Raw genomic sequence first — 12758 nt, 5'->3', positions numbered from 1 at the left:
CGTGGGCTAGTGTCCGTGTGGCCTGGTCCGGGGCATGTCCGCTTGAGGACGCCGCCGCCGCCCGCGTCCCGGCCCCGGCCGGCCCGGCCCGGCTCGCCGTGCACCATGGGCTCCATCCTGAGCCGCCGCATCGCGGGCGTGGAGGACATCGACATCCAGGCGAACTCGGCCTATCGCTACCCCCCGAAGTCCGGTGAGCGGCCGCTCGGCTCCGCGAGCGGAGGGCGAGACCTCGGCCGGAACTCGGGTGGGCAGGGCGCGCCCGCGCGAGGCTCTCCGCAGAGGGTGCGGTGGGGGCTCTGCCCGGCCCGCTGCCCTCCCTGCTCCTCCCGGCCCGGGGCTCCGCGCGACCTCCACTCGGGCCGTGGGTGGAGCCCCGGGCTGCCTGCCCCGTCCCGGCTGGGTGACCTTGGGTCAGTCACTTCGCCTCTGGGCGCCTCACTTTTCTCGTCTGCACACAGGGGAGACTCACCGGAAAGCCTTAGGGCTGGGATGAGGTTCGGGGCGCGATGCTGGTGAGGGGTTAGCACGGTGCTCGGCGCTTAGCTTGCGCTTACAAAGTGGTCATTGTCAAAGGGATTGACATCACACCATCGTCAGTTTGGGCTTTCTTTGGTGGCTTGGTGTGAAGACTGGGCCAGTAGTTCTGAACACTGCCCATGCCATCTGGACAGAGGCTTAGCTCTCCTGTGTGTACGTGAATGGGGGGTGGCAGGAGAGGGGCTGGGCCCAAGGAGATTTGATGGGGTAAGGCTTGGAGCCCTTGCTGGAGAACAGGAGACTGGTTGGAGGAGACCTGTCTGGTTCTCTGGTCTCCTTTTCCGTGGCAGGGAGACTTGAGCCTGCAGCAAGGAAGTGACTTTCCCAAGGTCTTAGACCTGGGTGGAAGCACATCTAGGCGCAGGACCACAAATCTGACCCCTGTGGACTTGTTTACACTCTGTTTTGCTGCCTCTAAAGAGTGTGGACTGACCCAGGACTTTAGCTTGGGTTCTTTCCTCTCGATCTCCTCGTGGGGTCATTTGCCTTGGAAAGAAGAAAAAGAACAGAGAACTTGGACCTCAGGGGGTCTTTCGGTTGGATCACCTGATCCTGGCTTCTGAAGAATCTGATCTGCTATCGGGGTCTTGTAGGCCTCACAGTTGGCCTTCACGCACCCACCAGGCCAGGTTTCCTTTGAGTGTAGCCGCGGACCACCCACTCCCACTGGTAGAGAAGCTTGTTAAGCATGCATTTCCCAGGCCCTGCCTCAGACCTGCTGGGGCCTAGCAACCTGCGTTTAAACTCATTTCTCAAATGAGTCTGATGTCCACTCAGATTTAAGAACTGCTCTGTGCTGATTTTGGAAGCCCCCAAAGGGGGAGTGTCTGGGAGAATAGAGGGGTGGAGACCAGCACAGCGTTTTGGGGCAGTCAGAAGGGGATGAGGCCGAAGTGGGCAGAAGCCACTGTTGCCTGCTTGTGTCCCAAGCATAAGCGCAGGGCAGCCCAGCCTGGTGTGGGGATCCCTGAAGGCCTGCGGGCTGACATCCCCACGTCTCATGAAGCAGTTGTTTGAATTCATTGTCTTTCATCTCCGATGTTCTTCCAGCCTGTCTTTGTCTGAGTGATTGGAGGCAAGTTGCGTAGCCCCCTGGGTCACAGTTTCCTCATCTGTAAAATGGGTTGAGCCCTGTACAGTGTTTAGAACAGTGACTGGCGCTGAAAGTCCTCCTAAAATGTTAATTGCTCTAAAGGTTTAAAAAGGAAATTAGGTGGACATTTCAGACCCTAATAGCAGTTAGCAGTAGCATGGCAGAGATATCAGAGTTTAATGTGGCATTTCCTATGTTAATCCAGGACGAGGGCCACATACTTAATGTTCCTTCATTTGGGTGTTTGGACGAAACCACAAGTACAAGGCCTTTATAACACAACTTTCAGATTCTGTGTGGTAGACCTGGCTAATCATTCAGGACACTCTTTGTCACCAAGCCTGGACTTGGTTTCAGAAGCCATTAATGAACATGCCAGTCGGCCACAAATAATCGATTAGGGTGGCACGCAGGTGAATGTCATGGGCTACCTTAGAGCACCGTAGCAGTGCTTGCCTGGACCTGTCCAGTCCAAAACCTGTCCCCTGGGCTTCCTTGTCCCTCGGGCCACCTTGCTCAGGGAGGGTCAGTCTGAGGCAGAAATGACCTTAGCAGGACCTTAGTATGTTTCTCCAAGGGTGGACAAGGTCCCCAGGGGTATTTCAGATGATTTTTAGGGGTTGGCCCTGTGGACCATTCAATCGCTTTATGAGAAAGTTATCTTCTCAGGTCTCTGTTAATTTCATCGATAATATTGAGGAGAGAAAAATTGGATGCTAATATATTTTTTAAAATTTTTAACGTTTATTTATTTTTGAGACAGAGAGACAGAGCATGAACAGGGGAGGGTCAGAGAGAGGGAGACACAGAATCTGAAGTAGGCTCCAGGCTCTGAGCTGTCAGCACAGAGCCCGACGCGGGGCTCGAACTCACGGACCGCGAGATCATGACCTGAGCTGAAGTCGGACGCTTAACCGACTGAGCCACCCAGGCGCCCCTGGATGCTAATATTTTTTAACATATCTGTAGCACTGATCCCTCCCAGCTTTATTGAGACTTAATTGACATATAACATTATGTAAGTGTAAGGTGTGCAGTCTAATGATTTCATAAATGTACATGTCAGGAAATAAGGTGAGTTAGCATCCTCATCACTTTTTTTTTTTTTTTTTTTTTGTGGTGGGAACTTTTAACATCTGTCCAATTTTCTTTTGTTTGTGGAACTTTCAGCATGTACTGCAACAGTACCTAGCTGAAATTTAATTACATTTGCTTTGTTTTCGTTGTATTTATTTATTCATTTTACTTTTTAAGCAACTTTATCGAGTTGTATGTCATATGACTCATCCATTGTAAATGTATGATTTGTTGACTTCCAGTAAATTTATACAACTGTGCAAATCAGTTTTAGACATTTCCATCACCTTCCAGAGTTTCATTGTGCCTGTTTGCAGTCCATCTTGGTTTCCACCTGATCTGGCTTCTGTCTTTAAAATATGCCCTCTCTGAACACTTCATATAAAAGGAATCATCCAGGGGCACTTGGTGGCTCAGTTGGTTAAAGGTCTGACACTTGGTTTCGGCTCAAGTCACTATCTCATGGCTTTGTGAGTTCGAGCCCCGTGTTGGGCTCTGCGCTGACAGTGCGGAGCATTCTTGGAATTCTCTCTCTCCCCCCTCTCCCTCGCTCTCCCTCTCTCTTTGTCCCTTCCCTCCTCATGCCTGCTTGGGATTCTTTCTCTGCCTCTCTCTCCCCCTCTCTCTCTGTCCCTTCCCTGCTCATGTGCACATGTGTGCACTCTCTTTCAAAGGTAAAAAAGAAAAGGAATCATACAACTTGTAGTTTCTTTTTTTTTTTAATTAAAAAAATTTTATTTCAATGTTTATTTATTTTTGAGAGACAGAGAGAGACAGAGTGTGAGTAGGGAAGGGCAGAGAGACAGGGAGACACAGAATTCAAAGCAGGCTCCAGGCTCCGAGCTGTCAGCACAGAGCCTGACGCAGGGCTCGAACCCACACAGGGTGAGATCATGACCTGAGCTGAAGTCAGATGCCCAACTGACTGAGCCACCCAGGTGCCCCTTAAGTTTTTTTTTTTAACATTTTATTTATTCTTGAGAGAGAGAGAGACAGAGCACGAGCAGGGGAGGGGCAGAGCGAGAGAGGGACACAGAATCGGAAGCAGGCTCTAGACTCTGAGCTGTCAGCACAGAGCCCGATGCGGGGCTCGAACTCACAAGCTTGTGAGATCACGACCTGAGCCGAAGTTGGACCCTTCACCAACTGAGCCACCCAGGTGCCCCACAACATGTAGTTTGGTGTGTGGCTTTTTGCACTTAAAACAACGTCTTCGGAGTTCTACCACGTGGTAACAGGTGTCTGTACCTTTGTGTACAGATATAGTACATGTTGTTTATTTACCAGTTAACATTTGGGTTGTTTCCGGTTTTTGGCTATTATGAATAACGCTGCTATGAACACTGAACATTTGTGTGGCCCTTTTTAATTGTCTATAGTATACACGTTGGAGTGGAATTGCTGGGTCATATGGTGATTCTGTGTTTAACCTTCTGATGAAGTGCCAGACTGTTTTCCACAGCAGCTGCTTCATTTTATATTCCCGCCAGCAGTGTGTGAAGGTTCCAATTCTCCACATCCTTGCTAACACTTATTATTATCTATCTTTTTTTTTTTTTAAACTGGGCTTTTCGCCCAGCAGGTAGGTTCTCTGCCCATCTTGGAGCTGAGCTTGAACTCCGGACCCTGAGATCAAGAGTCACATGCTCTACAGACTGAGCCAGCCAGGCACCCTGTTGGCCTACCTTTTTAATTGTAGCCATCCTTGTGGGCATGAAGCGGTGTCCCATTGTGGTTTTGATTTGCATTTCCCCGATGACTGAAGACGTGGAGCATCTTTTCATGTGCTTATTAGCCATTTGTATACTGTGTGTGTGTGTGTGTGTGTGTGTGTGTGTGTGTGTGTGAGAGAGAGAGAGAGAGAGGCGCACATGGCAGAAGTCTGTTTTTGTCTTTTGTTCATTTTTTAAATTATTATTATTTTATTATTTTTAAAAATTTTTAATGTGTATTTATTTTTGAGAGAGAGAGACAGACAGTGTTTGTGAGCAGGGGGAGGGGCAGAGAGAGAGGGAGAAGGAGGCACAGAATCAGAAGCAGGCTTCAGGCTCTGAGCTGTGAGCACAGAACCCAACGCGGGGAACGAACCCACGAACCATGAGATCATGACCTGAGCCAGAGTCCCAACACTCAACCGACTGAGTCACCCAGGCGCCCCTGTTCATTTTTTTTAAAAAAGTGGATTGTTAATCTTACTGAGTAGTAGTTCCATTATTCTGGATACAGTAATACAGTTCGTTTATCAGCTCTGTGATTTAAAGTTTATTTATTTATTTTGAGAGGGAAGGAGTGAGAGAGAGCACATGCGCGAGTAGGAGAGGGATAGAGAGGGAGAAAGAAAATCCCATGCAGGCTCCGAACTGTCAGCAAAGAGTTGGAACTCACAAACCATGGGATCATGACCCAAGCTGAAACCAAGAAGTCAGATGCTTAACCAACTTAACCCAGGTGCCCCAATTTATCGATTTTTTTTTTAATGGTTAATATTTTTGGAGTTATAGCTGGGAGATCTTTACCTTGTTCAAGGTTACAAAGATTTTCTGTTTCTTCCATACAAGTTTTAGAAAAGTTTCAGCTCATGCATTTAGGTCTATGATCCATTTTGAGTTCATGTTTTCTTGTGTGTATGGCCTCAGGTAAAACTCCGAGGTCTTTTCTTTGCATGTGGGGATTCAGTCATTTAATTATCATTTGTTGAGAAGACTGTCCTTTTTCCATCAGGCCGCCTTTGCACTTTTACAAAAAGTCAGCTCCGTAACTGTGAGGGTTTGTGTCTGGCCTCCCTTGCCGTGACCACACAGCCGGCCGGTCTCCAGTTGCGGGTCAGAGCAGGACTTAGGACACCACGGCGAGCTCCTAAAGAGAAGGTGCGGACATGCGGAAGCGAGCGCAGGCTGCAGCCACAGAGGACGTGGCCGTGGGCAGCTGCTGCCGCGGTCTGTCCTCCCGCTGTTCTCATTACTGTTAATTGTGTGTCTCAGAGCGCTGCTGGCTGCCCTGCCCTGGTGTCTGAGGGAGGTCGTGCTGGGACCAGGTCACCCATGAGAAGGGTCAGAAGGAGGGACCATCAGACATGTGACCTACCGGCCCAGGCAGGGGAGGGGGGGGGAGATATGCCCGAGATGTAAACCTTTTGTTTGTGCGTGTGCTCTCACAGTGTTTTCACCTCCTTTATCTTGCCGGAGCCTTGCCATGTCCTGTGACCCTAGACTTTTGTCCTCTAGTGGAGGAACTGGAAATCAGCCCGGGCCTTCGTCACCCAGCATCTGAGTCTCGTGTACAGTAGGCGTTTGACAGATGCTCGTGCAACAGGCCTTGAAGGAAACGAACCTCACCTCCTCGGTGTACGGACTGCTCACAGCGGGCTTCCTCATATCCCGTGGTGTGTCTGCCGGGGATCTGAGGACTCCTGGGTCTGCTGCCAGGTGGTGGAGGGGCCCAGGGCATGTGCAAGACCTTTGCTGTGAGCCTAGGTCTTGCTGGCAGTGTAAAAACATCCCGAACACTCGTGTCAGGGTCTCCCATTTCCAGGGTGGGGCCTTGCTGACTGATTTATTTGGCAGCTGAAGAAACGAACTGAGGCCGAAGTTTGAGATGAAGGCGGACGTTCTCTATCATTAGGGGCATTCTGGGTCCCTGGGCCATCATGTCCCAAGGGAGTGAGCTTGTGCTCTGAGCCCCGTGTGTCTGTGACAGTAGGATGGGGAGTGGATGGGGAGAAGGAGGCTCTGCCTGTCCAGGGCCAGGTTCACCTTCTTGCTCAGAGACTTTGCACCATCGTCACCAGCGTCGTGTGGTTCAGCTGGATTCATATTCAGCTTCCCCGTGTCACCTGTGCTGTGCTCATAAGAGAACTAGTTCTGTGTTTCTGCTCATGTGAACTTGGTTTGGGTTTTATCGTTGTAAGAGCTGCATAAACAGGCTGTATTTTCTGAGCTTCCGCTGTTATGTTTTAGGTAAAAACAGTAAAAAACTAACAGCAACAGGAAACAATTTGAACGGGCCATGGTGGGTGGGCATCTGAGCACCCGTTTCCCTGCAGCAGCGACCCTGGGTTACTGGGGTTCAGGAGCCGGCCACTGGGGCCCAGGAGCTGAGGTGTGGTGGGTCCCCCGGTGAGAGTGCCGCCTGCCCTCAGGGTTCTGAGAGGCTTGGAGCTCTGTGTTTGTTTCTGAGGTCCCTGCATCGTGTATTCAGTTCAGGGCATGCGTCAGGGCACAATGACTCTGGGGACTTGTCATAGTTTCTCTGGGAATTGTTAACACACCGTCACTTTTTGTTGACTTGAAAATAACAAGACCGTCAGCTCCTGCTAACCTCGTTGCCAGCCTCGCTGCCCTGGGCTTTGTTGGACTCTCACGTCCGTGAGCCGGCTCCACATGCTTGTGCAGCCTGGCACGCGGGGAAGAAAACCCAGGCCTGTGCTGGTCTGGCCGCTCGGCCACTGGGCTTTTGATCCTATGCCAGGGCGGTGGCTGCTGCCATTCCAGTGAGCCGTGGCACTGAGGGCCCGGTAGCCCAAGATAAAAGGGGTGTGGGTTTGTACTGGTGTGTGAGCGCATGCGTGTGTTTTCTTCCTCACGGTTGGGGCGGCCTGTATTGTGTTTATAACACACCCATCCGCAAACACGGAAAGTCACGGAAGATCAGTTTAGCACATGAGATCGAGCCTGTGTGGTGGGAGGAGCACTGGATTCAGAGTCCTGAGGCCTGAGTCTGTCCTCAACCTGTGGCCTTGAGCCAGGCGCTTGCTCTCTGGCCCCATTTCCCTGACTCACTGGGGTTAACCTCTGGTTCCCCAGGCCTCTTCCAGTTCTGACTCCGAGAGTCCACGTGAGCTGGCAGGGTGGGACCGTACCCTGCCCTGCTGAACTTTTGTTTTTCAGCGGGCCCAGAAGTTTCCTGGAGGCCGGCCTCCACTTCCTGGATGGCCCCCGTGGACAGTGACCCCTGCCGCCTGCCTCGCTTCCCAAGCCTAGTGCTGTCCGGACCGGTCGTTCTCATGGGGTCGTGTTCCATTTGGCATTTCCTGTGTGCGTTTCTGTGTGGTTGTGTACAGTCACTCACCCTCAGGATTCCGTGTCGCTCCATAAAATGGTGTCCCATAAAAGGGCAGATGGTGTCACATGCACCACCCGTGTGGCGCCTGATTCGGCCTCAGTAAATAACAGGGGAATTGTTCAGTTCCGCTCACTGCCCCTGCGTCTGCCCAGCTCCTCAGAGATGGGAGAAGCAGGCTCAGCCCCTGCCTGGGCCTTAGGGGGTGGCCGCCCCTCCAGGATGGGAGTGGGAAGGAGGAAGAATGAGGCCCACACCCTCTGCTGTTTGCAGAAAAGCTGATGGCATGGAACCGCGTGGGAGAGGGGCCCTCGCTGCCTAACACGAGATCAGTTGGTTTGCTTAGTCATGGAGCCAGGTGAGGAGGCGCGAGCCTCGAGGAATGACTGATGGAACGTCTCCCCACCTCTGTGTCTAAAAGAAGTCCTGGAGCCACTTTCCCTGCCCTTTCATCCTGCCTGATCCCGAGTCGTGCCCTCTCGCTTGGTCCTGGGTGCCCGACCCCCCCAAGTGGGCAGACCGCCGTGCTGGCTCCCTCCAGGTGGCCCTGGCATCCACCGTTGTGATGACTGCAGCCTTCTGTTATCCACACCTGACCCACAGGACATCCCTGAGTGACCAGACTCCCTGGGGGCCTTTCAGGGTTGTGTTCGGTTGTGCACTGTTTAAAAAATGTGTGCGTATATCCACAATACACAGATCTTCCTCAACTTGTGATGGGGTTGTGTCCCCATCGAAAATGCATTGAATACATCGAACCTGCCGAACCTAGCCTCATCTCCCTTAAATGCGCTCAGAGCACTTTCGTGAGCCTACGGGTGGGCAAAATCACCAACACGAAGCTGGTTTGGTGATAGTGTTTGACATCTCATGTTTGTTGAATACCATACTTACAGCGAAAACCAAAATGGTTCTCTGGGCTCAGAATGGTCGCAAGCACGAGTGCTTACCTTGTGACCGCATGGCTGCCTGGACCTGGGGCTCCTGCCCTGCCCATCTTCCCCAGGGGAGGCTCCTACCTCAGACGGTTATCTGGGGAAAAGATCCACATTCACAATTTGAAATGTGGGTTCTGATGAATGCATATTGCTTTTGCACCATTGTAAAGTCTAAAACTCAGAAGACAAACCATTAAGTGCGGGACTGTCTGCATGTGTTTGTTTAACATCGAAGTAAATAACAACTTAAAAAAAGTGAAGAGTAACACGCATTTAGAAAACGTGTAAATCATAAGTTTGATGAATGATGACAAAGTGAACATGTTGAAGAAATGGAACAGTCGCAGCCCCCAAACCCCCTTGGTGCCCCCTCCCAATCTTTGCCTCCCTCCTCCCTGGGAGGCTCCCTTCCGAGTCCACCAGAGGTGATTTTGCCTGTTTTGAATGTGACAGCTGGAACTGGCCGCTCTTTGCTCCTCTGCAGTGAGGAGGCCCTCATACCGTTCATGGGGACACTAGTCAGCTTGGCCTCCTCTGTGTTAGAGTCCAGTGTCTGTGGATGCCACCACATCTTCATCCATGGGGAGGGGCGTTGGGGGAATTTCCAGTTTGAGCCCTTATGAAAAGCGCTGCTGTGCACACTTCTGTCACTGCATTGGTGCCCGTGATCAGATTTCCTTGGGTCCATTTTTTCCCTAATTGTGGTAAAGTACACATAACAGTGCCCATCTTTTTTTTTTTTTTTTTAACGTTTATTTATTTTTGAGACAGAGACATGAACGGGGGAGGGTCAGAGAGAGAGGGAGACACACAGAATCCGAAACAGGCTCCAGGCTCCGAGGAGTCAGCACAGAGCCCGACGCGGGGCTCGAACCCACATACCGCGAGATCGTGACCTGAGCCGAAGTCGGACACTTAACCGACTGAGCCACCCAGGCGCCCCAACAGTGCCCATCTTAATAACCGTTTGAAGTGCGCAGTTCAGTGACATCCCTGTTGTGCAGCCGCCCACTGCCCTCTCCCTGTGCGGCTCTTTCCCTCTCGCACAGCTGAACTCTGTGCCCTTTACACACAGACTCGCCGGTCCCCGGCACCCACCACCCTACTTTTTGTGTCTGCGAGTTTTCAGTCCCCTGAGGACCTGTCTCTTGGGGGCCATGGTCCCAGCTGGCGGTGGGTGCCGAGCGGTTGGTTGTGTGTGCTGGGCTTGCAGCAGGTTTTGAGGTGTTGTGGGGCCGCTGCACCAACCTGCACCCTCATCAGCAGAGCAGAGTTGTGATTGTCGTGCGTTCTCTCCTGGGGAGAGTCGGGTGTGTGTGTTTGGTTTTCTTCGTAACTTTAGCCATGGTTGTCTCATTGTAGTTTTTTTGTTTTTTGTTTTTGTTTTTTTTTTTAATTAGAGAACGTTAGCGGGGCGGGAAAGGGCAGAGGGAGAGAGAGAATATCAAACAGGCTCTACGCTCAGCATGGAGCCAGATGTGGTGCTCAATCCCATGACATTGGGATCAAGGCCATGAGTCTGTATCAAGAGGCGCCCCACTCATTGTAGTTTTTATTTACTTTCCCTGATGACCAGGGAGGTTGGGCACCTTTACATATGTAAATTACCATCCATTTCTCTTCCTCTTTTTGTGAGGTGTGGAAATCATTTGCATATTTTTCATATTGGATTGTCTCCCTTCTCACTGATTTGCATGAGTTCTTTCCTAAGTGCTTTGTGTTACGTTTTTAATTCTTGAAAATTGGCTGTCACTATGGCATTGATGCAGACTAGCTTAGGCAAGAACGGAATGTGTTGGAAGCCTGGTGGGGGGTGGGTCTCTGGAACTTGAGGTTGGGACCCAAGATGTGGAAGCCACCAGAACACAAAAGCCCCATGTCCCCTCTGGACTCAGTGTCATTCTGCTGTGCCTTGCCCGTACCTGATTGCCATCCCTCAGGGGCCCTCAAGGACCAAGTCCTCCGGTGTCTGATCCACTTCCACAGGAGAGAGAACCGTGTGTTGGTCCAGCACCGCCGGGTGTCCATCTTGGCCAACGAGCATTGTCGAGGGGACCGGAGCTGGGCCGCCGCTGGGGCCCACCCCTATTGGTAGAGGCTGTTTCCAGAAGAGAGAAGGACCCCTCCTCTTACAAAAGGTGGCTACAAGCACTTAGTCTGGAACTCAGTGAAACGGTCTTTGCTTAAAGTTGTTCTCAGGTCATCTTTCTTTCCTCTGTGATGTTGGGGACTGAGAGATTTTTGTTTAAAAAAAATTTTTTTTTAAATTTATTTATTTTTGAGACAGAGAGAGAGCATGAACAGGGGAGGGTCAGAGGAAGAGAGAGACATAGAATCTGAAACAGGCTCCAGGCTCTGAGCTGTCAGCACAGAGCCCGACCCGGGACTCGAACCCACAGACCACGAGATCATGACCTGAGCCGAAGTCGGACGCTTACCGACTGAGCCACCCAGGCGCCCCGAGATTTTTGTTTAATATGGTCCGGCTGTGGTAAGGCTTTCATGCTTGGGAGGGGGGTGGGAGGGGCTGGGAATCGAATGTTTCTCAGATGACTTTTCACATGTGCAAGGCTCCTTTGCATTATTGGCTCCTTTTATCCTGAGGACATCCTGAGCTGTCCTCATCAGTCTGCTCCCAGTGTTTTTTACTGAGGCCTGCGTGTTACTGATGGGGACACAGGCCAGGCCACACTAGGTCACCTAGGCTGCATGTGGCCAGCAGAGAAGCGCTCTTGTCTGTACATGCATGACTTTGGCTCAGGGGGAATCGGCAGGGTGTTTCACGAGCCTGAAGATGCTTTCCTGAGATCACTCGGGGACTGTGATGTTCTCATCTCGCATTGCTCAGGCCCAGCTGGGGCCTAGTGACAGCGGATTCGGGAAGCTGGTAACCGGGAACATCTGTCCCGTTAGGGAATGAGAGGAGTTTATGGCCTGTGGAATCAGTGAATTGTTCCCAGCCCCTGCCTACGCCTGCTCAGCGCCCCCCCACCCCACCCCGCCTCTCCGAGCCCCACTGGAGTAGGGGAGACTGGGGCAGCATGAGACGCACGCCCTGTGTCCCGGGGCCCAGCACCAGCTGTGTTTCTTAGCAGTGGGTTGTGCAGGGTGTCTAACGTCCTGCTTTACCCGGGGGGTAGACAGGGGACATTGTGATGTGTTTTCTCTGTTCCTGCCACAGAGCTTCTAAAAAACTCTTGGAATTTGGTATTGATAGTCATAACAAGCCCCTTTCAACCACACCCGAGTTTATGTTGATGAGATTCGGGGAAGCACCTAAGGATGGGGCCTGGCTGCGTTTGGAGCCAACTTTGTGGTTAGAGGCTGGACATCGAGAGGGTCGCCAGCAGCCAGTGATTGAATCAGCCGAGCCCACGTAAGACGAAGCCTCCACGAAGACCCTGAAGGGCCGGGTTCAGGGGGCTTCTGGGTTGGTGAGCACAGCGAGAGGCTGGGAGGGTGGAGCGCTCAGAGGGGGCGTGGAAGCCCCGCGCCTTTCCCACCATCCTTGCGCTGGACATCTCTTCCATGTGGCTGCTCCCGAGGCGTGTCCTTTTATATTAAGCTGGTGACCTAGTAATCTGGTAAGTGAGCTGTTCTCCTGAGTTTTGTTAGCAGCTCGAGCAAATTAGTTGGGGGGTCGTGGGAATGTCCAGCTTATAGCCGGTTGACAGGTGACCACCCGGACTGGGGATTGGCATCTGAAGGGAGGGGGCAGTGGTGTGGGGCTGAGCCCTTCATCTGTGGGATCTGATGCTGTCTCCAGGTGGATGGTGTCAGGATAGAGCTGAATTTGTAGGTCATCAGTCGGTGTCCACCGAAGACTGGAGAATTGGATGGCGGTGTGGGAAGAGCACACAGTGGGCTGGAGTAGTTGAGTGTGCAGCATGCAGCTCTGGGGTCCACACAGGTCTTCAGTGAGGACGCCACCTCTGGCTGGTGCTGTGGCTTGAGCGGGTCGTGTGACCGCTCTGTGCCTCCTATTTCCTCTGCTGTCAAATCGTAGTAACTGTGTCATCCACCTTCCTCCGTTCATTCAACTGGTTTTTACC

At 51.9% G+C, this 12758-nt stretch overlaps 1 protein-coding gene across 4 annotated transcripts in view; it reads left to right on the top strand.

Moving 5' to 3' along the window:
* Positions 1–12758, top strand: part of MGRN1 (mahogunin ring finger 1) — a 54885-nt gene continuing 42127 nt past the window's right edge. For all 4 annotated transcript variants that reach the window (XM_042922410.1, XM_042922409.1, XM_042922413.1 and 1 more), the window contains exon 1: positions 1–193. In XM_042922410.1, coding sequence (XP_042778344.1) covers positions 106–193 — 88 coding nt within the window. In that variant the 5' untranslated portion in view covers positions 1–105. The remainder of the gene's footprint in view (positions 194–12758) is intronic.

The sequence above is a fragment of the Panthera leo genome, chromosome E3 (genome assembly GCF_018350215.1).
Source record: "Panthera leo isolate Ple1 chromosome E3, P.leo_Ple1_pat1.1, whole genome shotgun sequence".
Classification (NCBI taxonomy): Eukaryota; Metazoa; Chordata; class Mammalia; order Carnivora; family Felidae; genus Panthera; species Panthera leo.
This window is presented reverse-complemented; position numbering and strand designations above follow the sequence as displayed.